We start from the raw sequence: 24,598 nt of genomic DNA on the forward strand, positions 1-24,598 counted from the left end.
GAACCAGGACGTGGGTGTAGCACGCCGTAAGTAGAGTAATTCCTGGAGGCTGGCCTCTGATACTATAGCTCCTACTGTGGTCCAGTGGTCACGTATCTTATCTCCATGTGGAACAATGATGCTGATAGACACAGCCCAGTGATCAGACAATGGTAAAGTTCATGTGTTCAGGTTATATTTTCCTCTTAAGAAATGGTGGATTATGCTCCCGTACATAACTAACAATATTACCTGAAAGGTAAATGGTGTTAATGTCCTCCTCCTCCACACTAGGTGGCGATATGTGTCTTTTCAGCGGGTTAATACGGCCGCCTTTCCGGCTGACCTATTACGTCATATTATAACCGGCATTTCAAACAACAAGCTGGATAATAGTTCAGCTTTTTTTAATCTTGTACGTAAAGTTTCTTCTTCTGTGACCGTTTATTCTGGTGTCACACGCCTGCACAGCGGTTGTGGAGCATGCGCACACACGTTGTCCAGTTAAAAGTCTAATTAAGGCGTATACATGCCAGAGAAAATCGAATCCAATTGCATTATCTGGGTGTCTTAGTCAGATAAGGAGAAAATCGTCGATTTTAGTTGGAGTAACGTGTTCTATTTTTTGAGGACACTGACATAATGTATTCCCTTACCCCAACCGAAACAATCTCAACTAAGCGTCGTAACATCTGTCCCAAATCACAGAGATGCCAGTTCGTAGTGAATTCGTTTACTCACAGGACCTCTGTGTTACAAGAAATAGGATAGGTAATTTCTTGTGCAATTTTTACGATACAAATTACGAACATGACCAATTCGCAAGACAATGGAGGTCCCCAGTCTTGTAAATAAGTGAGGACCAACAAAAATGCCCTCATTTTGGACAAATGTCCTCACTCCGATGAACTCAAACCTGGTCCTCAGAAAGATAGCTGGAAAAGAACGAACACACACTGATTGACATTTTACCCTTACAGTAGCCTCTGACCCCAACCTCAAGCATCAACCTAATCCTAATTCTAAACTCAACGATAAAGTCTAAACCAAGTCTAAACCCGGGGACGTTACAAAGTGAAGACCAGCCAAAATGTCCTCAAACTCAAACTGGTTCTCCCAAAGTACGCACACACAGACACACACAATATAAAATATATAAAACAATTCAGAGTAGGAAAAAATGAGAAATTCAAGCCGTTTAAATTCATATAATGTATACAATAATTTAATGTGTAATCACTTTTGCTAGAAGCTCTATTTTCAATATGGTCTTTCTACAGTCTTTGTATTTGGAATGATTAGATATTTTGTTGATGTTGCACAGGGCAGAGCTCACATCAACCAGGAGTATTAGACGTAGTTCTCCATCCGTAGGCGCACACATACGTCAGACAATTCTCTTTTCAAGCATAACATTTTTTTATAGATCAAAAACATATCCGTCATTCAAAAGCAAAGAGTCAAAGGATCACAAAACATGAGCATAGATCCATGAAAACATACGAAACGGTTACAAAAATAAAGGAGGCGATAAATCAGACCAGACTAACAGAAGTGTATTTTATTTGCAAACTGAAATATCCGGGGGAGGGGGGAAATGCTACCAGCCGCACATCTTAATACAGTAACTGCACCAACATGCAACTGACTGAGACGAGAAAACACTGTTACTACACTCGTAGCAGCTAGGATTGCCTTTTTTTTTTTTTAATTTATTTATTTATTTTTTTACAAGTTCGTCCCGTTGGCTCGACTGAAGCTGTGCATAAATAAATAAAAACAGTGATTTTCTGATGGGACTTTTGAATAGGGAAATAAACCAGGACCTGAAGGACGCGTACGGGCATACAGTACAAAACGGTACAAATGAAAATGACGAGCAGTGCATAGCAAAAACAATCTCAACAATAGTTCCTCGACATAAATACAACACAGCTACAGGTGCACTGTGCTGTGGATGAGCCACGGGGTCGCCATGACAACCGTAGAAGCAGGAAATAACCATTTACATGGACATGTTATCCCCCCCCCAGCTTGACGTTCATTCATTCAGCAGCCGCCCACTTACTTAAGCAGGAAAGTGCAGATCCACCGGCCGGCAGCACACAGCTCAATCTGCTCACATGAAAAGCTGCATTTTATTTTTCAGCGCTGCCAAAAAGAAACGACACTAATCACTGAAAGAGATTTACTATTCCACCCACATGTTCTCCGATTGTTCATTTATGAGCCACAGCGCGCTGATGTCTTCAGCGTTAGCTCGGCGCAAATGAATTCGGAGCTGATTAACAGAGAGAATAAATAGAGCTGCTGGGTGGATGACGGGAAGCGACTTCTGTTCGGAGAGTTCAGCTCGTGTGCTGCTGTCGACTGAGTGGACAGGTCCCAATAACCGAGTTTGACGGGGGCTGGTTCTGACAAGGGAAGGTGTGGAGCCGTGTGTCGTAGCCACTCAAACAAAGTCTGTGTCAACATCTTTAGTAAACATCACTGGTAGTGTGAAGACGCTATAAATCCTGGTGGATTTGTCAGCAGCTCAGTGGATAGAAGCTGATTCTCTTCAGCATGTTGGGGCAAGGTAAAAACCATTTGAACTTTACACTGAGTAGCTGCTATTTCCTCTTGATCATATTTTGCCAGGAAATTCGGGGGCGCTTGTATTTACTTTTATTCCTTGGAAAACCTAACTGTGGAATAGTGATGAATTCACTTCAGGAAAAAAATCTGTTTTACCCGTTAACACATTTAAATTTTTGAGGAACGTTTTTTATGGGAAAATTTTTTCTTGGGAAGAATTAATTAACCACAAAATCCCAGGAGAATCCCTCAGTTAGATAAGAATTGCATTTGTGAAAGCAAACAAATGTCCCACCTGTTAAAATGATCCAGTTAGGCCTATTTTTCCATCTGTGGGACACTGAGATGTTTCTCTAAGATTTGAAAAAACTGAGCTGATTTCTTTTTTTACTTTCATGGACATTTGTCTCAAAATTTTTGCAAGAAATCTCAAAAATTCTCAAGTGAATGCATCACACAGCCACAGAGGTTGAGGCCAAACTGTTCCATTCAAGCTCATTGGATCAGGTTGAAATAGATCAATCTTAAATCACAAAGTCTAATTTGAAAAAAAAATTCTGAAGGAGATAAAAAATCTGAATTCACATAGATATATTGTATTTTAATGCTATAAATGTCCGTTTTAATATTAAGAATGAACACATTTGGGTTTTTTTAAAAATTCAAACACTGATGTTGCTTTGCTTCCATAGAAACAATAAACTGTTCCTCATTAGTAATTTAGAAATGCAGTATACAGAACCAAAGTGAACCACTGCTGGACGAGGATGACTCCTGTTACCTCTATGATGCGAAGAAACTTATAGAGGCGTCCTTTAGATTCACACTAAACTAGATAAGAGAGAAACACAACATGTCGTTGTGGAAACTCCACTATCTGCTATTCCTACATGTTTCCTGCTGTATGGGAGGCAGTGAACGCACCATCGAACACTAAGCTAAACTTGAGAATCATCTACACTTAATCTTTACAATTGTCAAATATGATCTGATACAAAATATAAACTTTATATAGTCGTGTAATAAACATAGTAGTACTCTGTAAGTATCCAGACTAGTTGTTGTCACCACTTAAAGCTCACTTTAATGCAGCTTCAGTATGGATGGGAGCAATGAGGTGTTTTGTCTTTCCTTTTCTTTTTGAATGGCGTCTTGACCGTGTCCTTCACTGTCTACTGACTCATGTGCATTAAAAAGAGGTGTTAGTAATGGAGTAACTGGTGTGAGTGGTCGGGATGCGGACACCTGAATGTTCCTGCTCTACCCAGCAGTTCGCTATAGATGACGTGGTCTCTGTTCCCGTTAGTTTGAGAGTGTGTGTGTGTGTGTGTGTCTGTGTGCGTGTGCGTGTGCGTGTGCGTGTGCGTGTTCTTGGCACTTTGGTTGTGGAGAGCAGAGTGAACGCGGAGCCTTCTCAGTTCTGGCTCGACACCTGCCGCCGGCACGTCCTGCTCCTACCAGGCCAGAGGGGAAGACAGTCTGGGGCTTCTGGGGTTTTCTGGAGTCTGCGTCTCGCTGAGAGCTCTCTGCAAGATAGACCCCATGAATTCATCTGATCTACGTTTATTTCCAGATAAAGAGCACATTTATTCATTCCGCAGTCAGCAGTGAAACAGCAGCTCACCTCGAACTTGGTAATGAACTCTGAAAAGATGCCGAAGAAGGTCTCTGTGCTGGAGGCCTTGCTGTCCTCCCCGAAGTAGGAGGCCACCTTGGAGAACTCTTCCATCGCTCGGGTCTGCAGAGACTCCAGAGACTGGATGGCGGGGTGGCTGTTCTCGAGGAAACTCTGCGGGCGCAAAATAGTAAATGAGCTCTTGATTCAAGTCAGATTGTAGTGAGGACGTTTCTGTGGCCCTGGACTGTATCTTTGTGTGACGAAGGTGTGACGAATCTTAAGCTCAGCCTTAACGGACATTTACATATCGTTATCGAGAGAACTCTTCCTGCTGTTTCTATGCCTCATTCTAAGCCAAGCTAAAATGGTTCCTGGCTGTAACTTCATATTAACTGTAACTCGACTCAGCCATTTGATCGTCACGCATTAAAATGTGTGGACGTACGCTCATGACGGAGGCGAAGTGGTCCTCTGGTGTGGGTGTGATCTTCTGACAGGCCGTCCGGATCTCCTGGATGGTGGAGTGAAGGTCAGTCAGCTCAGCTGTGATGGCCCTCTGGTTCACTGGTACATGGAAACACGAGGGTTATTGAAACTGCAGCACGGGCGCTCGCACTTAAGGGGCGTAACGATTAGAAAGCGGCTGCATGGGAACGTGCAAATCAGCAGTCAGAGCATCCGATTAAAACATGCAAATCATTCTCTTTTGCTATCAAGACATACTATAAAACGGTCATTTGAATAAACAGCTTATATCCACGTTAAGCAAGTTGCTTCTAAAGACGTCTCCCAGCCGTGTGGACACTCTGTGCCTTGTAAATCTGCACCTAAATGGTTTTCTCTGAGTCAAGCATCATCGTACCTTTAGCTGCCAGAGGCACCGTTGTAAGGTCTCTGGAAAAGTTTAGCAGCTCGGGGAAGTGTTGGCACAAAGACTTGGCCAGAATGTGGAGAAAAGTGGATTTCCCATCGACTGTTTTGGTCGTGCTCAGCTGCAGGAGAGCAGGAAACAATAAATAACTTAACACATCTAATAAAGATGATCAGTTAAAGCTCGGCCGTCCGCGCTGTACCTCGGTTAGGAAGTTGATCTTAAAACTGGTCGTCCTGTGGCTCTTAGGCTGCCCATTGTTCAGGTAATTTCCCATGGCAAGGACAAACTGTTGGCCAAAAGAAAAGGAACTTAATATCCTCTGTTAACTGATGGCTCCGCGTTCATTTCGCCTGTAGGAACTTTCTTACCTCCAGGATTTTTGCCAGCTTCTTGCTGCTCTTCAGCTCCACTGAAGCCTTGTAGATGTAATCATACGCCACCTTCATCTCCTCCGTCTTCTCCTGCAGAGTCGTCTTGAAGTGGAGGCTCCGTAGACGAGTCTTATACTCAGGCACCATTAGCATCTGGAACACATAAAACGTTCACTCACGCAAATCATCACACCTCGCTTTTCAGAACGTTGGTGGTCTTGCAGTTTTGTTTTTTTTTTTCCCTACCTGGAAAATAAACTGGTCTGGCTCGCTCAGTTTGACCGGGTCCTGGTCGAACTGCTTGTACTGTTTGACCTCGTCGTCATCGGGGGCGTACAGCAGCAGCTGCTTGATGTGGGCCGGCTCCAGCCGGTCGGTGGTCATGTTCATTAAGACCTGACGCAGCTCGACGGGGGACAGCTTCAGATGTGCAATGAGGATGGCTGCGGGCACAAGGAGGGTGAGTAGGAGGGGAGAGGATGAATATGTGGAGGCTTCGTTTTAACATAACGAAGATCACTGTGTTCCTGCACTGCTCCTAAATCTTTAATCCCACTGGGCTGACAATCTTTCTTTTATTTATATTTTTTTTTTTTTTACCATATAGCATCTAATTATGAAACCCAAAATCACACCATGAACCTGATAGTTAACCTGAAAGAACAATACCTCTATCATCGATGTGAAAGGGCAGAACAAAAGTAAACAACAGAAGAAAAAATAGTTTTCTGTAAATTCTCTTCTGTGTGATTAGAAGGTGTGCGGGACTTATTGTTTCGCGGTTTTTCACGTGGGCTTCTAAGATAAAGGAGCCTGGTTGCTTTATCATCTTTGAAAACAAGGTTTCATTTTATTACACAGAAACAGAAGCTGATTTCATGCTTGAAATCACAAATCACACATGTCTGCATCATTTCAGATAATGCAAGTTTATTAAAGTTATATTATGATTTTCACATTTGCCACAAATTGTGTTATTTCGTCAAGTTACCTACAGAATTAAAGGACCAGTACTTTGGATTTAGTGACATCTAGTGGTGAAGTTGCAGACTGCAGCCACCTAAATACAACTCACCTTACCCTGAAGGAAAACCCGTTATAGTGTTAATAGATCCAACATACACAGGGCATGTATATATTATTATGTTATTAACTTTTTTCTGGGCTGTTCAGCCTCAAATAACCAATATAATTCTCATCAAATTATTATTATTGTTTTTTTTTTAAAACTTTTTATCAATTCATCAGTTGCACTAAATAACTAAGCAGTCACTAGTGGTAATAAACAAAATGGAATCCACGTTGTAATGAATGTAATGACCAAACTTTAGGGTAAAAAAAAAATCCTCCAGTTGTTCAGAAATTATCTCATCAGATTTTTGTCATCAAAATGGGTCACAACTTGAAAAAAGATTGTTCAAAGGCAGAAAAATGGCAATTTTGATTTTAGGAAATAGGAGGAAATCTGTAGTATGTAATTTTCTGTGATCTAAAACATATGGATTCTCCTGAAGCCACCAGAGGTCTGGATTAAGGGCAGATTTCAAGATCAAAATGCAATAAAACATCAGGTGTAAATGATACAGTACATTATGTCTAACCGTTAAATGGATAAAGGAGATAACGTAGTCATTAGCATCTACATGTCTCCTAAATATACTGTACTTTTGGGGGATATTGGATACGTTTTTGCAGACTTATCAAATCCGTTTTATGGCAGACAAATCACAAGATCAACAGTTTGTGTTTCTAAATGCAAATGTGGCTCTTAGGATTTTACAGTTGGGACGTAAGAACAGACTTTTGTGTTTCGGTATATTTTTATTGTTATTCATACAGCTTCGCTCCTCAACAGTTCAGATGCGTGATCTTCAGTCTGGTTTCTGTGGTACTCACAGGCGTTGTAGGCTTTCTTATGAGACAGAATCTCCACCACGTCTTTCTTTTTAAAGTTCTCGGGCAGGAAGGCTGGCTCTGGAGGAGAGACTGATCATTTTAACAACAGGGTAAGGATGGGTTCTCCAGGCACCGGGGGTCAGATACACAGAAACAAGTCACAAAGCCTGAACGTAGCAGGATGATGGCTTAATAGCACAGCTCTGCCAGTGGAGGCCAAAATGTACCCCTCTGTTATATGTTATCTTTAATAAAAAGACGTGTTTTTGTCTCTGACAGATCTGTGTTATTTCTTTAGAATGAAAAGAAGAGAGGGGTATGGTGCCTTATGGAGAACGGATTTGAGGCAAGTGAATGGAGCAGCTCCAAAGCAGGATATGGATAACATCACAACTGTGAAGGTACAAACAGATGAGCCGGATCAATACAAATATATATGAGATGATATTTATGATGATGAAGTATGATAAATGCGTTAAAGCCTTACAAAATAACTTACTGGATCTGCGTTGGGTCCCAAAGTGCAGGTCAAGGTCCAAATACTTCACCATGTCAGTGAGCTTGTCATAATCTGAATCCTCACCGAGCTAAAGATAGACAAGGACACAGTCTGAACACTACAAAGGCACAGTGGAAGTTTGCAACAGGGTTATACATTGGGATGCAGAACTTTTCGAAGCTTTGGAAAATTCTGTTTACAAAAACAAGGCTGTTTCTTCCTTGCTGCCGTGACTCATTAGAGAAGCACGAGGAGGTCTTTCCAAATACGGACGGAGAGATGTAGGAGGAGTGTGAAAACTCACAGATAAAGTGGGTGGATTTTCACATGTGCACCCATGTACGGCGACTTAGATCGCAGCTCACCTGACCCCATATTGTTCCCTCGGAGTTCTCCACCTGTTCCCAGCGCAGCCTCTTTACACTCATGTGGTTGGCGTCTGAGGAGTGGTGGCCAGGCTTGGGCAGCGGAGGAGGATCACACGGTGGCGGCAGGGGCGGAGGAGGAGGTGGTGGAGCCTCGGAGATGGAAAAAAAAAACAGTTAGCATCTAAAAACATAAAACATTTCATAACAGATGATCTCCATAGCATGTTTAGTTGCACCTCACAAAATGAATAAATAAAACTGAAAGTCCTAAAACAATCAGATGTATGAGTGATCACAAACAATAGTAAATACTGATGGTTAAGATCAAATCTGTAACAGGGCCGAATATTGATAAAAAGTCACTATGTTTTGTTTCTTAGTGGTATTTTATTTTATTTCCTGGAAAATTGTATTAGAATATTAATGACTCATCCTGCACTTGAGGGTATGAATCCCAGCTTTGTGGGATTCATGTCTTGGCTGGAACATGAGTTGGTTGTGACCAATCAGAGCAGACTGGGTTTTCACGGAAAGGAGGCAACTTCCCTAGCAACGATTTTATGGGAAACACATAAATATGAGGAAACAAATGGCACGACAGCTGTTTTACGGAGAGTTTAAAAAGAAATTAAACCAAAATTGGGCAAAACTTTAAAATGCAAAAGTGCTTGTTATTTTTTATGTGACAACTCTGTTGCTAAGCACTCTAGGCTACGGCGTTACTGCGGCATTTTTCTATTCTGGCTGACATCTCCTTTCTGTCGTGCAGCTTGGGTGGAAAAATACACACAAAGTACCACAAAAAGAGAAAAAAATAGACTACAGTGTGGTGTTAAAGAAGGTGCTACCTGCTGTGACTTGTGCTCCTGCCGTGTGGTTTCATAGGTCTTGTGACTGGGGAGGGTGGAGTGAGAGCCTGGAGGTAGCGAGGAACCTGCGGGACCTTTGCTCTGACACTTGGTCGCGCCGTGCTCCTGGAGGGACGCTGGCATCGGGCCCTGGTAGCTGTGTTGGTGGTGGAGCTGGTGGTGCCTCTGGAGGACGAGCTGGCTCGGCCTCAGAGGCTGCGGCGACGGCTGGGGGGAGGGCTGCCGCATGGGCTGGGGCTGGCTGAGCTGCCGGGGGAGGTAGCGGGAGGGGTGGGAGGAGCGCAAGGTGGTGGTGCTCAGGGTGGTGTGGCCGTGCGAGAGCCGGGTAGTGGGGGTTTTGAAGCGCTGGTGAGTCTTCTCCGCCTCGTCTCTCGTCGGGAGGACTTTATGGAGGGGAGAGTGGCTGGACAGGAGGGTCCTCGGGGGAGGCGGCGGGGGAGGAATGATGGGGTGATGGGGGTGGAAGGGCATGCGGCTGCGGGGGATGTGCTCGGGAGAGAATCGGACGGGCGGAAGGGGGTCGGTAAACTGCACGGGAGGGGGTATCAGGGACTGGAAGGGCGGGGGAGGCGGGGGGCTCTGGTTGGGCGGCGGCGGGATGGGTTCGGATTCGGAGGAGTAGGAAGGAGAGGAGGCCTCGTCGCTGCTACTGTGGTCCTCGCTGCTGCCGCTGCTGAGCTGCCGAGGCATGAAGCCCACGTCCTGGTCCTCGGGGAAACTCATCTGGGGGGAGGAGAGTTTCATCATCAGACCTGGTAATCACAGCTTTCATCCACACATACAAAAATGTCTTAAAATGAAAGTTGTATGTCGTTCTTATTAGTTTGAAACTTGTCATTTATAGGGCTATTTTTAGCTTCCTTTAGGTTCTCACCATCTAGACACATATATTTACTATGGTTGTCTATGTCTTAATTGCTAATGTGATATTACATACAAAAATCTTTAATTTATTTCCTTTTTACCAACATCTAGAAGAGGAATTCTCTAAAAATAAATAAATAAAATAAAAAAGAACTCTGTTTTTTAAAAAAAAACATGCACTTAAATGTCTTCATGTATTTCATAAACGATAACTATAATATCTTTATTTGTATATAAAGATATTATAGTTATCGTTTATGAAATACATGTGAAATCTTAAAAAGTTTAAAGGTTTAATTAGATTTTTAGCCATAAATAGTCAGATATCCTTAGCCACTACTGTATATCTGAGTATCGTGTTTTACTTACAGGCACACCTCTTCTTCTGAAACCATGACAACCACCGTCATATATCTGTTCATGTGACACAAGTGTTCATTGTAGCGTACATTAGAGCTGCTCTAATGTAAACATGCAACACTACAATGTCATTACGGCTGTAGATGTGAATTTGCTTATTATTTATTAATAGGCAAATGCACACCCAGATAGGATATTAATAATACGACTGTATATGTATAACATTTTAGTTGACTGTCACTGACACGACAAAGACCTCTACAATCTCTACCAGCCTCTACGGTGCATCTCTTATTCTCTGCACAGATAGGTCAGACAGCATGACCTGGTTCTTTAGCCCAGTCAATATTTACAAAAAGATTTTGGTAGTGTAGTTATGAATAGCGATACTGGGAAGTAGCAGAGCCTTCAAATAATTTTCCTCACCTCCTCGTAGTCATTCTCCCCGGGTACAAAGTCGTCCACCAGAGTGACCCGGTGGCCCAGCTGTTCGCTCAGGGCGTCCAGGAACTTGTCGGTGTCCCGGCTGCGAGGTGGGCGGGAGAAGGTGAACAGTTTCTTCCGGCGGGTCAACGTGTTGGGCCCGCTGTCGGGGTGTTCGGGGGAGGCGGGGGGGCTCTCCAGGCTCACGTAAGGGTTGGAGTCCACGCTGCTCTGGTGGTGGATCTCATACACAGGGGTGGGCAGGGGCTCTTTCCAGGACAAGGACAGGCCAGATTTGCGGTTCCCTGTAAAGGAGGAGATTAAAGATGGCTGCCGCTGACTCTGACAACATATGACACACTGCACATGTTTGTAGCATCTCGAGTTTTTACCTACACGTTTTAAGCAACATATGATGCCTCGTATTCCCTACCGAAATGATCTGCATTATCCTTGGCAACATTGTCACTGTAACCGTGGCAACAAACCGCAGACTTAAATGCACATATAGAGACAGTAGGACTTGAATGAGTTCTAACTCGAACACATTCAAAGATCAGTGGTTGTTGAGCCATGTTCACATCAGACTGGCAAGAAAGGCAGAGGCTGAACTTTCTCACCACCTAATCTGGTATATGTCCACCACGACCCAGTGTTTACAGCAAGTCTGACAACAATTCAGGATCAGTCATGTGCCATCTAGGACCTGTAATGTGGTTTTCATACTACTGCTGTCATTCTTCCTGCAAACGTTGGACCTAGGTGGCTTCAAACCACTGATGAAAGCATGTTTCTGAAAGCACGTGTTGTCATCTGTGTGTTTGGGTGTTTGGGCACGTGTGTCAGCCTCAGAGTGAGTACCTGTGAGAGGGGGAAGCGTGAGGGGGGAGAGAGAGCGGCCGTAGGCCTCAGTCTGTCCCGGCACCTCGGGCTCTGCTGGCGAGCCGCCCTGCAGCGGAGACACACTCTTCCCTGCGTACACATTCTCCAGCTCCGTGTACACACCTGTCATCTACGGGTGGAGGCATGATGGGTTGTTAGCGCACAATCGCCGCCGTGCATTTTCTTTGAAGTTCCGCTGCCTTTTTTTGGGGCAAATTTGCAAGCTGCAGGTTAACCGCAGCCTCCGATCGAATTTGATTCGGCGTAATCGTGAGCAGACCTTCAAATAATGCGAGATCACATAACATAACTAGCATTCGTAATGCCAGTGAGGAGCTAGGCGCTGGAAAGCTGCAGTTATACCTACATGACTGAGGTCAGGGGACTCTGGGAAGGAGGTTCCATCTCCTGACTGCCTCTCCTCCGGGCTCCCAGATTCATCGACATGAATTCCTAAAGCACAGTAAAGCATGAACAGTGACACGTGGACATAAGCCTCCTCCATCCAAGCACCTCCAGCCGAGAGGGGAGAGGATGAAGCAGAGCAGAACAGCATGGAGGAGCAAAAGCTTTGCTTCCAGGACAGGAGTTAGCGATGGTAATGGTAAACAGGAGAAACCGCAAATGTCAAACCATAAGCCTGAAATGGCCTCAGCTGGAAATAAACACTTTATGTAGCTTATTTGAAGCCAAGACAGCTGAGATGTGGACTTAATGTGTGAACCGGTGAAGACAATCCATCTTACAAAGACATCATGTACCCTAGAATCTGCTGAGTGTTCACCTTTGTCAGGAATAGTCTACTGTGCTTTTAGACACAACAGGGAGCTGACCAGTGCAAATACAGCATTATTATCAATTTCTAAGCAGTTCAAGAATCTAACTAGAGGTTAGAAACTTTACTCAAGGGATTGTTAGGGGAGTAATAACAGCTAAATGGATTCTTTCTCATTTGTCTCTACCGCTGTTTTCCTTGAATGTTCTGGGGGAAAACACACTATAATAATACTGAGCTATAATACTGAATTAATAATGATGTTTTCATAGAAAACTAGCTCACAGCAAAACATCTTGCTTTACAGATTTGGATAAACTTGCAGCAGCATTTAGTTTTGCTTGCTTGAGGACAGTTTTCAGTTGCTTGTTTACACATAGACTGTACTGGTCAACACCCACTCTTTTAGCTCTGTGTTTGGTCCCCACCCACGCTTAATGAAAACATTTAGCTCTTTATGTGTCTAATTTTCCACAGTTAAGCCATTCGTCACTAAGTTTGATGCCTATCGGGATATAAAAGTTGCCATGAGAGCATAAGCCACAACGCTGTCGTTGCAAGCTTGAGAGCAAGAGAACGACCTCAACCTGGCTAGAAGCTAAAACCAGTGAATCCAATAATGAAGTTATGCTACGGAATAAAATTTCAGAACCTTCTGTAACTGTAAAATGATTTTGTGGTAGAAACCAACCAGAACTTTGTATAACTTTTAAGAGAAGTTTCCCCAAGATGTTGTCTTGAGCCGCGTACCCATTCCCAGATGAGTCCCGATGATGCAGTCATCAGAGCTCCTCTCTCGCATGCTGCTGCGGAACGACGTCCCTGTCACGCGCACTGAGCTGCTCCGCCGGTGGTGCTCCGGACCTCCGTCAGGCTCTAGCACCGCTGCAAACCACACACATACACACCCTCAGCATGTTTAACCTTTTACTATTCTTTGCTACTTTTTGTTGCGGCTGCTCCTTTAGATAGATAGATGCTTTATTAATCCCAAACTCAGGAAGTTCACAACACGTTTTTCTATTATGGAAAAACTGTTTTGATGTCAGGATTCAAGTTTTAAAATCAGGTTCCCAAATGCAGATTAAACTCCTATTATGAATTCCGGCTCACCGCTGCTTTTAAAACCAAGGAATCGCGACAGCTTGCTCTGGCAGCGCTCCTGCTCGTCGTAGGTCAGTAGCTGGTAGATGAACTGCCAGATCAGCTGTTTGGCCGGAGTGTCCAACACTGGAAACACATCTACTATCAGAGTGTCCACGTTCCTGCAAACACATACAAAACACATTCTTACTTATATAACCAACTGACTGTAATTCAGTTTCTATTCCTTACACACAGGGATATAAACAGATCAGGTGGAAGGATGTTGGATCTAGTGGTATGTACTGTGTGCACCAGCAGCCAAATTCAGCTCGTATTTTGCTTTAAATCCCGCTGCATCACGAACAGCTCTCTTCTCTCCATCCTTTCATCCTTAGGAAACATTATTACACACTGAGATGGAAACTTCCTGCTTAACTACGTGCATCTGTCTCCGTCTCTCCTCGCATCATCATTAACAGTCTCCATCTCTCACTTTAGCCTGAACCAACAAATGCTTTGCTGCCTGACACAGTTTCCCGGGCAACAGCTAATTTTCTGTCTTTATTTGTCACTGTAACTTTACAGAATGTTGCCGCAAAGGTGGTTCGACAGATTCTTAAAACTGAAGTGAATCTGGAGCTGCCAACTCAACAAAGTAATGGCCCTGAAGAAAGCAGTATTTTCTTCCTTTTAGTATTACTGAATATTAATTTATATAGTTTTATTGTCTATATTTTCTGCCATGCTTTCTGCTAGAAATGTTAACACGGAAACTCTGACATAACAAAATGTAACTTTAATATCCTTTGAACAAACAATAACACAATTCAGCTCATGTTCCCTCGTCTACATGTTTTTTTTTAGCTAAGCACTCCTCCACCTACTCTGCAAATTTCTGTTTATAAACCGCTCCGCAACCGTTTAGCTCCCATGTTTTCCATCCCTCCATTCACCGACCTGTGCTGGAAGAAGGTTTCTAAGGCCTTGCAGACGGTGTATCTCTCCTGGATGGTGAGCAGGTGCTCCAGCTGCTGGCTGAAGGTCCGCCCGTGAACTTTGATGCTCGGCGGGAGGATCTCTGCCACCCACTGGAGAGAACTGAGGGCCGGAGACCTGAGCGGCAGGTAGAGTGGAGGAATGCGTCTTTATTGACAGAAGCAATGTAACACATGACAGCGTCCTGCGTTACATTTCGACGAGTTGTCACCTAGAGCGAGGTAACGTGGTCGGGGCCAGGCTAGGAGTTTCCTCTGTCTCTGTCTGTTCTGAAGAGTAGTCGGATGGACCCTCCTCCACCACCAGAGTGGGCATAGCACCGCTGCCCTGCAGCATGGACACCACCTTCTCATGGGAACAGTTCCTTCAGAAAAAGGGGAATAGTCAGTTAATGGATTTTAGTGGGACGGGAGCAAATAAAGGTAAGATGCTGGTTGGTATGAGGCATGATTTCTAACAGAATCATTTAACATTGTAATAAGACAGTGGTTCAAAATTCAGTTTGGGTTGTGACACCCTAAACTAGATAATGTAACTTGCATTAGTCTGTACAGCATTACAGTATTTAAATGAGGCTTGTGAACAAATAAAGTTGTCCACTTTGGGGAGACAGATCTACAGAGAAAAAGAGAAACAGTACAAAACTCAATGGCCTCAACAAACTATTAACCTTGGTTATAAAAGATAAAGCATTTCTTTTCTAGTTTTACTACACCCAAGATGGCCATATTTAATGTTTATGCACTAATCTCAAGCTTCCAGATTTTTATAGATGTTGTACACCACATGTTCTTTCCGTAAACACTAAACACCCCCACACAGTATCTCTGTTTCCTTTGTCTTTATGGTGATCAACTCCCACCGTTTTCATGATAACCTCCTACATAAATTATACAGCACCAATCAGATCATTACATCAAGCAGCCCTGGGAGCAGCTCTGCAGCGCTTCCTTCACATGGTTATCAGGATGACACGGTGAGTAATAATGTTTTTCACACAGAATTGGAAACATTGGCTGGGAGATTGGATGACATATTGCATTTGCCAAGTTCACACTGGTACAATTTAGTTTCATCTACGCTAAATTTCTTATCTGCTCTCCCACACACGCTTGTTGAAAAGGCAAAAGGTCAAGAAGTTGTGCCTGACAAAAGAACTATGAGGACTCCCACAAGAAAAGTTCAGTTTATGTAAGGGCTGCGATCACACACTTCACCCCATGCATCCGTTCTTCACCCGCGCAGACACGTGTCGAGGTATGTGACGTTTTGTTTCATTCGCGTCCTCATGCTAATTAGTTTATTGCTAATTCATGACCATTGTGCTCATTGGTAATTTAAAAACTTGGTGTTTACTGCTAATCAACAAAGTTTACCTACAAATCAAAGTGTGTTAGCATACTAACATTTGTATTAAGTTCAATCTCAAAACTAAAGAGCTTTTCTGACTGCTATGTATCCACTGCTAACTTTGTGTGTATTGCTAATTTGCGACCTCGGTTTGTATTATTTTTTTATAACCTTGAGTGATTTCTTTTGCTAATTAGCAAGTTTATTTCTAATTAACTGTTTTAATATTGTGTTCATTGCTATTTTGCAAAATTTGTGCCCATTGCTTATTTTGAACTTTGTTTAATCCCAATTAGCAAAAGCTGTTCCTACTAAACATCAGAATGTAAACAGCATGTTAGCATGCTAAGATTAGTATTTTATCAAATTCCTGGAAAAAATCTACCTGCTTTGTGTTTACTGCTAATTAGCAAACATTGTATTTATTGCTAAATTATAACCCTTATAACTATTGCCATTGCTAATACCGACCATTGTTTATTCATAATCTTTAGCCCTATTCACACAGGATTAGTTTTACCTGAGGACGTCAATTCAACGTCGTAATTCAAATATTGCCTCCTACGTCTGTGTTTCATGTGACGCATTCACACAGGGTAAAGTGTGTCTTACTCTAATTTACCTTCCATTGTTGTGGCTCTGCTACTCCCCCTCTCACTCCACTGCGTGTCAGAGACAGTTTAAATTACTTTGCAAATTATAATGGATAATAAAAATACATTTTTGTTACTATAGAAGAAATTCCTAACAACCTGGCGGTATTTAAATCACCTCCACTTTTGCCGAAGAACACATTAATGACTGATTTAATGGTTTCATCCGTCTAAACAGGTGAATAGTTCGGCGACATCTCGACTTTGAGCTCTAACATCTGTCCAAACTTCGAATTAAAGCACATCCTTCATTATTCTTAAGTGACAAGAGGCAGAAAAAAGCCGCAAATCAAACAAAAGTTTGACATCTTCGACATCTAAACCACAAAGATGTCGATTCGCACGGGATTAGTATTATCAGATGACCTCTGTGTTAGGAGTATTATGGTAGGTAATTTGTGGTGTAGCTTACTTTGCAAATCACGGACATGGATGATTCACACAGGATTAAGATCACAGATGACCTCCCTGATTATTGGAAATTACCAGAGGTCCCCAGGTAAAACCCGTAAAATCCTGTGCGAATATGGCTTCTGTATTTATTGTTTATTTGAAACCTTTTGTTTTATTTCTAATTAGCAAATGCTGCATTTACTGAAAAGGGGATGGGGAGAGAAAAATTTGCATGCTAACAGGCTAAATTAACATTTTGAACATTACCTGTTAAACATCAGAATTTGTCCACTGTGTAACTCTGAGCGAAAAGCAGCTGAGCACAGAGTTGCAAAGGTGCGAACATCATGGCTGTATTGCCTTATGGCTTTCCACCAGCTCAGAGTTAAAAATGAAGATGAGTGCTGGAAAGTTAGTTTTGTGAGTTTAATTCAGGTCTGAGTATTTTCTCTTCAAGGGGACTCAGACACACACAAAGTGCTTTAAATTTCAAAATCTCAACTTGTAAGCTGGGAAATGCTAGTGAATGAGGAACTATGACGAAATCAAATAAAAGGGGCTTTGTGATGGATCATCTGGCTCTGTTTTTCATACTGAGTAAGAATAAATGGCAACAGATGGCTCCTCCTGCAGAAAAACAACTCCTGATGTCTAAATACACTTGGACAGCAGGCAAAGAGAAAATACTACTATCCACTACTACGGATGATGCGAACAGTGCTTTGCATTAAAGACACACCTCATGTCGAGTCCGTTGAGGAAAAGAATCCGGTCTCCTGGTTTCAGTCCACATTCCTCAGCAGGACTATCTGAGAGAAGAGGGAGAGAGAGAGAGAGAGAGGTGTCAGAAAATCCAACATCAATCAGAGATGTAAAAAAGGATCCTGGCACAACATCTCCGGCTAACAAGGTGGACAAAACAGACGGGCAGAACGAGGAGAGGTGGTGACTAATGTGATGTTGTCAATCTGTGCATGACTTCCAATAAAGCCCGTCAACAAATGAGATGAGCTCCATGCTTCATCTTATTACGCAAGGAAACAGCGCTGTCAAAACAATCTCCGGTGGAATATGTTCTGACTGAGCGGTACCCTTCGCCTCCTCATCTGTCAGCTCACTGCTCAGTTTTCCTCACACTCAACTGTCCTGTCTTGTTTTGGGCATAATAAAGTCTTCACGCGGGTTTTAAGGCTTTTGGACCCAACGTTGTGGACTTTGTGTTTTCCTGTTCACCGGTGAAAAATCCGCGCTCGGATCACGATGAGAGATCCTCCCCCACCATCTCCATGTCAACCTCCATAAGGCCCACTGAGTCAGTGCGCTCATGCAGCTTCAGCACATGTTGGTGGGAGAGGATGGTGGGCGGGAGCAGCGCCGTCATCCTCAAATACACACCTACAGTCAATAACACGCACGTAACGCACACACACACAAGAACACACCTCCCTCCTCACCCGGCAGTCTGGCAAATTCCCTCAACAGTAGCTTCGCCGACTCTCTCGACTGCTTCTTTTATTTCAGAAAGCAATAACGCTTAATTACACATCTTTTTTACCGCAGGAAATGAAAATGTAATCAACTGTGTTTTCAACAGGAGCTCTAAGCAGCAGTTAATGGTTTTAATAATATCGCCAGTAAAAAGGAAATGATCATGTTTAATGTTAAACATCTGCGCTGCTGCAGATTTGAAATGAACGTACTGATGATAAAAGAAATTCGAGAGCCAGTAAACAGACACAAAGAATGGAAGGAGGAGAACAGACTGGGTTGGATTTTTACTTAACTGTACACTGAAACTACAACCATAAATGCGAATCTGCGTAACAAATCCCTGAATGTGAGCGTGTGGCATTGACAGACTGCTAAGTGTACCTGCCGCCACGCACCACAGTCCGTCCTGAGTGTTTTCCTCTTAACATTTTATTGGTGAGTCAGACGAGTCCACTTCCTGCCACACTCATAATCACACACACAAACACCTCCGGATCACCTTCGACCCCCAGCGGCTGGCACCACAACACACTCTCCCACACTCTCTCCAGCCAACACACAACAACGTTCGCACAGAGAGTGGAGGCGTCCTCCGTGTCCGGACTCTCCGGGGCGGCTTTTTTTTATTGTACCTGGGATGACGGAGTCGATGCAGACGGGGGCGTGGCCCCGCAGCGTGAAGCCGAAGGTCTTCTTCCCCCTGTAGACGCGGACGACCCTGAAGAAGGGACGCGAGAAGGAAGTGAGATCAACTGGTCGTGACAATAATTCTTGAAAGATAAACACATTGACCATAAGCGCAACTTTTAAATTGTTTAATTGAAACAGGCTGTTTTTCTTCTTTTGCCAGTGTCTCTTTTCTTTTGTGACCATCTGACACATCAAATTACAGCCTAAAGGCGAGACGACTGCACTGACGCTTCCTGTGATTGGGAGAGGTGACCAAATCTGGCTCTGGAGCGAGCACCGCTGTTTACAAGCCTGTCCTTCCCCCCGTTTCTGTTTTGATTTGTCACTTCCTGTCGGTGGGAGTCTGAACAAATGGAGACATGACGTGTTATTTAATGCAAAACCTTCTTCTTCCTTATTCTACTCAATTCTTTTACTCCACCAGCTTCCGGCCTATTTAAAAGTAAACCAAAACGTTTAAAACATTTAAAAATACTGTGTTGGCATTTTTTAACCGATGGTGGTGCTTCTTCTCTCACATTCACCCTAGCGGAGGAGAAAACGGCAGAACCTCCCTCTCTGACATCGAAGATGCTGTCTATCCACGGTGAGTTGCCATGGAAACGACTCAAGGCAACCCTGCCGCGGTACATAAACAGGGGGGAGACGAATGGGGAGAGAGAAGACGGACAAATCTATTCTGTGATAGCAGCGCTTAAAGGCTGTTATGTAACACAAGCTAAATGCAGTTCGGGGTGCTGCATGTTTTTTTTCTTTTTTTTGTGTGTGTGTGTGTGAGGACGCTGAATGGCGCACGGCCTCAACCCTTGACTAAAGTGTCTACTCGAGGCTGCTCAAGGATCGAGAATCCTCTCCTCTAATTCCCACCCGTCTAGCTGAACTTCACACATTTGCGCAATTTCACATTAAGTCCCCCAAGAGAATCAGTCACTTGCTACTTAATGAAAACTACGTAATCAAGCTGACACAATGAACCCAAGCTCCACTACTGGACCGAAAAGACAATGGCCCATCGATAGGGACTGAACATCCATAACAATAGAGCATTTTCTAAAATGAGACTGCACACCATAGCAAAACTTTAAACAGATCTGGGGGTGGATTCGCACACGAAAATATCTCTCTCCATCCACCTCGTGGAGACACACCAGTGTTACGCAACACTCATGGGGTTTATTTAGGCACCAGCGTGAGGCAAAACTTCTTGACACCACATGACGTCAGCTTTCTCCCATTTAAAACAATCAGCTTGACTCCTGTTGTTTCTCCCCGTCAAAAACAACAATGTGTTTACGCTCGACAAATGGAGCCAGCCGCACGTCTTCGCTCTCCTGTGGATGAATCCCTGGATTCGGTTCGTTAGCTTTGTGTGGGAGGTCAGTGCCACCCCTGTCATCCCGCTCCAAGTCCACCGCGGTGTTATTAACCGGACAGTCGTGTAATCAGCGCGTTAGTGGGCGGAGGATGAGTGGTGGAGGGCGAGCGGTCAGGAGTTTTACAAGAGCTCGGGATTAACGTGTTGAATAGGCGATGACATTTTAAGGTTTTAAGGAGCTAAAGACGCGGTTGTCACCTTGGTGACCTCACGTCTTCATACATATGTTAATTAGATGTTTTCTTAAGAGGATGGAGGATGACGGGCTTCGGTAGGAAGAAGCAGCGACACAGGAAGAGGAAAAAAAGACAGAAACAGACAGGCTCTCCCGTGCCTCACGTTCTTTTTTAAAAACATCAAATATTTGAGTGAATCCTTGGCCGCTGCATTACGTGTTGAGACTAACCTGTTGGCAGCATGGATTGGATTCACTCAGTAAACACTCAAACCAGAGCCAGAGAGACTCTATAAACCACTTTATCAGGACCAAGAGCAAGTTAGGATTCTCACCTCTGATTGGGACCGATGGGGGGATGCGCGGGTATCCCGGAGGCGGACTTCTTTAAGCCCCTGTCCCTCTCTGCCTCCCCCCTCCCCCCGGGCTCTCCCCCGTCCCTCGGCACGGAGCTGGCCCGCTTGGACCCGTGGTGCCGGTCAGAGTGGTCCTCGCTGCGGCTGCGTCGGATTCTGCCACTGTGCGGCTCGCTGATGCTCTTGCTGCGGCAGAGGCGGTTGATCACGTTCTGGGAGACGGCCTCGTCGAAGCGCTGCCGGTGCTTCTTGGGAATGAAGATTCTGGCGAACATGGTGGCATGTGAGGAAAATAAATGGGGAGATGTTAAACTGTTTGTCCGCGAGAGTTGCCACAGAGGAGGAAAAGAGATGGGTCTACATCACTGCTCCACCTCAGTCCATTTGGAAAACACACAGTCCATAATCAAAAAAATTTGTGTTTCCAGTAAACACCAGAGATAAAAAAAAAAAAAAAAAAAAAAAAGTGACAATCAACTCAGCAGGCTTCACCCTTTCACTCTCAAATTCTGTGGGGAGTCCTTCCCCCTACGGGTAAATATTCCCTGAAGAGAAAGAAGCTGAATCTGATCTTTTCTGAGGAGAAGAGCAGTGAGGAAATCTCCGCTCGCCGCTTGCTGGAGTCTGACTGCTGCAGCATGAGGCAACTGAGCCAGAATACAGCAAGAGGAAAAGGTGTGGGAGTGAGCGAGCATGGGATTTCTCCTCTGCTATTTCTCTCTCTCTCTCTCTCCATCTACAGCAACTCATCCTCTCACTCTCCCACACTTCCGTCCTCACCTCTGTGTCACACCGAGCAGGACTTCACCAGTTTTCCCATTTTATCAAAGAAAGTCATTGTTTTACTTTAGACGTTCAGCTCCAAACTACAACGGTGCTTGGTAGGTGGACGGACTTTAAATTAAGTTAATCATTGTCATTTCATTTTTCAAAAATGACAACAACAGCACCCAATTTGATTTTTTATACATATTTTTGATGAACAGTCAAACAGTCAAAATGATTCCAGTGTCCTTGTGGTGTTGTATAACCAGCATCACATGCCTTCACACTAAGAATAATGCTAGATACAGTACAGCACTGGGTTAGCTTAGCTTAGCATAAACATTGCAAACAAGGGGACACCACTGAACAGGCTCTGTTCAACGGTGACAACGTCCATCAATCTGAATATTTAAAGTTCAGTTTAATATGTGCAAAAAAACTCACTTGTCATTTTATTAGGTACACCTGTTCAATTACTTGTTAATGTAAGTGGCTAATCAGCCAATCACATGGCAGCAATTCAATACATTTAGGCATGTAGAGGTGATCAAAACAACTTGCTGAAGTTCAAACCGAGCATCAGAATGGAGAAGAAAGGGGATTTAAGTGACTCTGTACGTTGTATGGCTGTTGGTACCAGACGGGCTGGTCTGAGTATTTCAGAAACTGCTAATCTACTGGGATTTTCACACACAACCATCTCTAGGGTTTACAGAGAATGGTCCGAAAAACAGAAAATATCCAGTGAGTGGCAGTTGTGTGGATGAAAATGTTTTGATGATGTGAGAGATCAGAGGAGAATGGGCAGACTGGTTGGAGATGATAGAAAGGCAACAGTAACTCAAATAACCACTGGTTACAACCAAGGAATGAAGAATAACATCTCTGAACACACAACACGTCCAACCTTGAAGAAGATGGACTACAGCAGCAGAAGACCACACCGGGTACCACTCCTGTCAGCTAAGAACAGAAAACTGAGACTACAGTTCACACAGGAACATCAATAGAAGATTGGAAAAAACGTTGCCTGGTTTGACGAGTCTTGATTTCAGCTGTGACATTCAGATGTCAGGGTCAGAATTTGGTGTAAACAACATGAAAGCATGGATCCATCCTGCCTTGTATCAATGGCTCAGGCTGGTGGTGGTGTAATGGTGTGGGGGATATTTTTTTTTCTTTGGGCCCCTTAGTACAAATTGAGCATGGTTGACCATGTCCATTACTTTATGCCCACAGTGTACCCAACTTCTGACGGCTATTTTCAGTTCACTGTACTCCAATGGCCTCCACAGTCACCAGATCTAAATCCAACAGAGCACCCTTGGGATGCGGTGGACGAAAGATTCGCGTCATAGATGTTCAGCTGACAAATCTGCACCAACTGTGTGATGCTATCATGTCAATATGAACCTAAATCTCTGAGGAATGTTTCCAACACCTTGTTGAAAATTTGCCACGAAGAATGAAGGCAGCTCTGAAGGCAAAAGGGGGTCCAACATTTTACAAGCAAGGTGTACCTAATAAAGTAGCTGGTGAGTGCAGATACGATTTTCATAGAGGTTGTGTGCTGGAAAGCTGCCCATCTATGCTAACTGCTTTCCTAGGTCCTCTCCTCATGTTAACTAGCTTCCTTAAAAGATAAGCATAACTAACTGAAACAAAAACAGCACCATGTAGGTGGGCAGATTTCAAAGGAAGTGACTCACTGCCGTGTCAGTTATTAACAGTGTATTGTTCTGTCAGCTTTAATATTTCACAAAAAAAGCACAACAGATAACAGTGTCGTCCCAAACAACAACAAGGTGAAAAAAGCAACATTCCACAGCTTATTGTTTAAAGCTTCAGTTTAACAATTAGCTGTTATGTTAAGCTAAGCTAACGAGTTTCTTGGGGGTAGCTTCTCATCTAATATTCTATATTAAGCTACATGTCAAACTACTCCTTTAATAACCAAGGTTCGTCAATGACACAGAGAAGAGACCAGAGCAGGTATTATCCAAACATAACATAAATTATATGCTGTGCACTGTTTCCAAATCCTCATTTTGAAGAAGATCAAACACGTCAAACACATTTAAGCATGTGTCAAGTCCTACTAAACGGGCTAAGAATATACAAATTGTGTCAAATAAAATGTCAGAGAGGGGGATGAGTGTGATCTGCACACGCTGTTTCATATGGAGTCCTAGTGAACAACAGCACGGCCTGCGAGGACAAAACAAATGCGCGCACACAAGGGCTGACAACAGAAAACAACTTTTCATTCGAGTGATCAGAGCTGCTGCCAGGAGACAAGAAACCTGCCCACACACTCAGACACACACACACACACACACACACACACACACACTTACAGCTTCTGGAGTGGATCAAAACATATTATGTTCACATGCTTTGATTGAAGGGCCGACTAACTTTGAAGGGAACGCTTTAGTGATCGGCACAAAAGCAGTCGCGTTCCTGGATCCTTTGTTTGTTGAATGACTGAAGAAAATAAAATCGGTTTGCCTTAATAAACAAGAATGCGAAGTAGACATAAAACATGAGTCTCGGGTGAATGTGGCAGCAGTGTACAGAGTGGATATGAGTGGGTCCCCGCAGGTTTAAAGGCTGGGGAAACGTTTTCCAGTCTTTAAATCATTTAAAAATGAAAGAAATGGCTGGTAATTTTCTGTAAATCATCTAAGAATCTTAACTTTTAATCCCTCTACACGATTCGACAATTAAACGGGCATTTAAGAGGGAAAAACAAGGCCAACCACAGCAGCCTACACATAATAAACTCACAGTATGTCATGTAAATTAACAACACGCAGTAAAATCGGACTGGTGAATGGCAACAAACGAGAACCTCCCTCCCCCCACACACACACTGATACGTTAAGAGAGCCAGAAGCTGTTGAGTAACAG

At 43.6% G+C, this 24,598-nt stretch overlaps 1 protein-coding gene across 5 annotated transcripts in view; it reads right to left on the reverse strand.

Moving 5' to 3' along the window:
* Nucleotides 1–1,176: 1,176 nt before the first annotated feature.
* Nucleotides 1,177–24,598, reverse strand: part of grid2ipb (glutamate receptor, ionotropic, delta 2 (Grid2) interacting protein, b) — a 37,258-nt gene continuing 13,836 nt past the window's right edge. For 2 of the 5 annotated variants that reach the window (XM_047608777.1, XM_047608776.1), the window contains 21 exons: nt 20,900–21,184; nt 18,957–19,042; nt 17,573–17,642; nt 14,649–14,801; nt 14,399–14,554; nt 13,469–13,620; nt 13,106–13,240; nt 11,948–12,033; nt 11,560–11,710; nt 10,702–11,003; nt 9,031–9,774; nt 8,180–8,332; nt 7,815–7,902; nt 7,316–7,393; nt 5,666–5,862; nt 5,417–5,572; nt 5,248–5,334; nt 5,037–5,166; nt 4,620–4,738; nt 4,181–4,345; nt 1,177–4,082 (listed from right to left, as the gene is read on the reverse strand). In XM_047608777.1, the coding sequence (XP_047464733.1) occupies nt 4,011–4,082; nt 4,181–4,345; nt 4,620–4,738; nt 5,037–5,166; nt 5,248–5,334; nt 5,417–5,572; nt 5,666–5,862; nt 7,316–7,393; nt 7,815–7,902; nt 8,180–8,332; nt 9,031–9,774; nt 10,702–11,003; nt 11,560–11,710; nt 11,948–12,033; nt 13,106–13,240; nt 13,469–13,620; nt 14,399–14,554; nt 14,649–14,801; nt 17,573–17,642; nt 18,957–19,042; nt 20,900–21,184 (3,565 nt within the window). In that variant the 3' untranslated portion in view covers nt 1,177–4,010. Of the gene's footprint in view, nt 4,083–4,180; nt 4,346–4,619; nt 4,739–5,036; nt 5,167–5,247; nt 5,335–5,416; nt 5,573–5,665; nt 5,863–7,315; nt 7,406–7,814; nt 7,903–8,179; nt 8,333–9,030; nt 9,775–10,284; nt 10,330–10,701; nt 11,004–11,559; nt 11,711–11,947; nt 12,034–13,105; nt 13,241–13,468; nt 13,621–14,398; nt 14,555–14,648; nt 14,802–17,572; nt 17,643–18,956; nt 19,043–20,899; nt 21,185–24,598 lie in introns of all 5 variants that reach the window. The other 3 variants (XM_047608773.1, XM_047608775.1, XM_047608774.1) reach the window with 3 other exon arrangements.

This window comes from Mugil cephalus, chromosome 16, assembly GCF_022458985.1.
Source record: "Mugil cephalus isolate CIBA_MC_2020 chromosome 16, CIBA_Mcephalus_1.1, whole genome shotgun sequence".
Taxonomy (NCBI): Eukaryota; Metazoa; Chordata; class Actinopteri; order Mugiliformes; family Mugilidae; genus Mugil; species Mugil cephalus.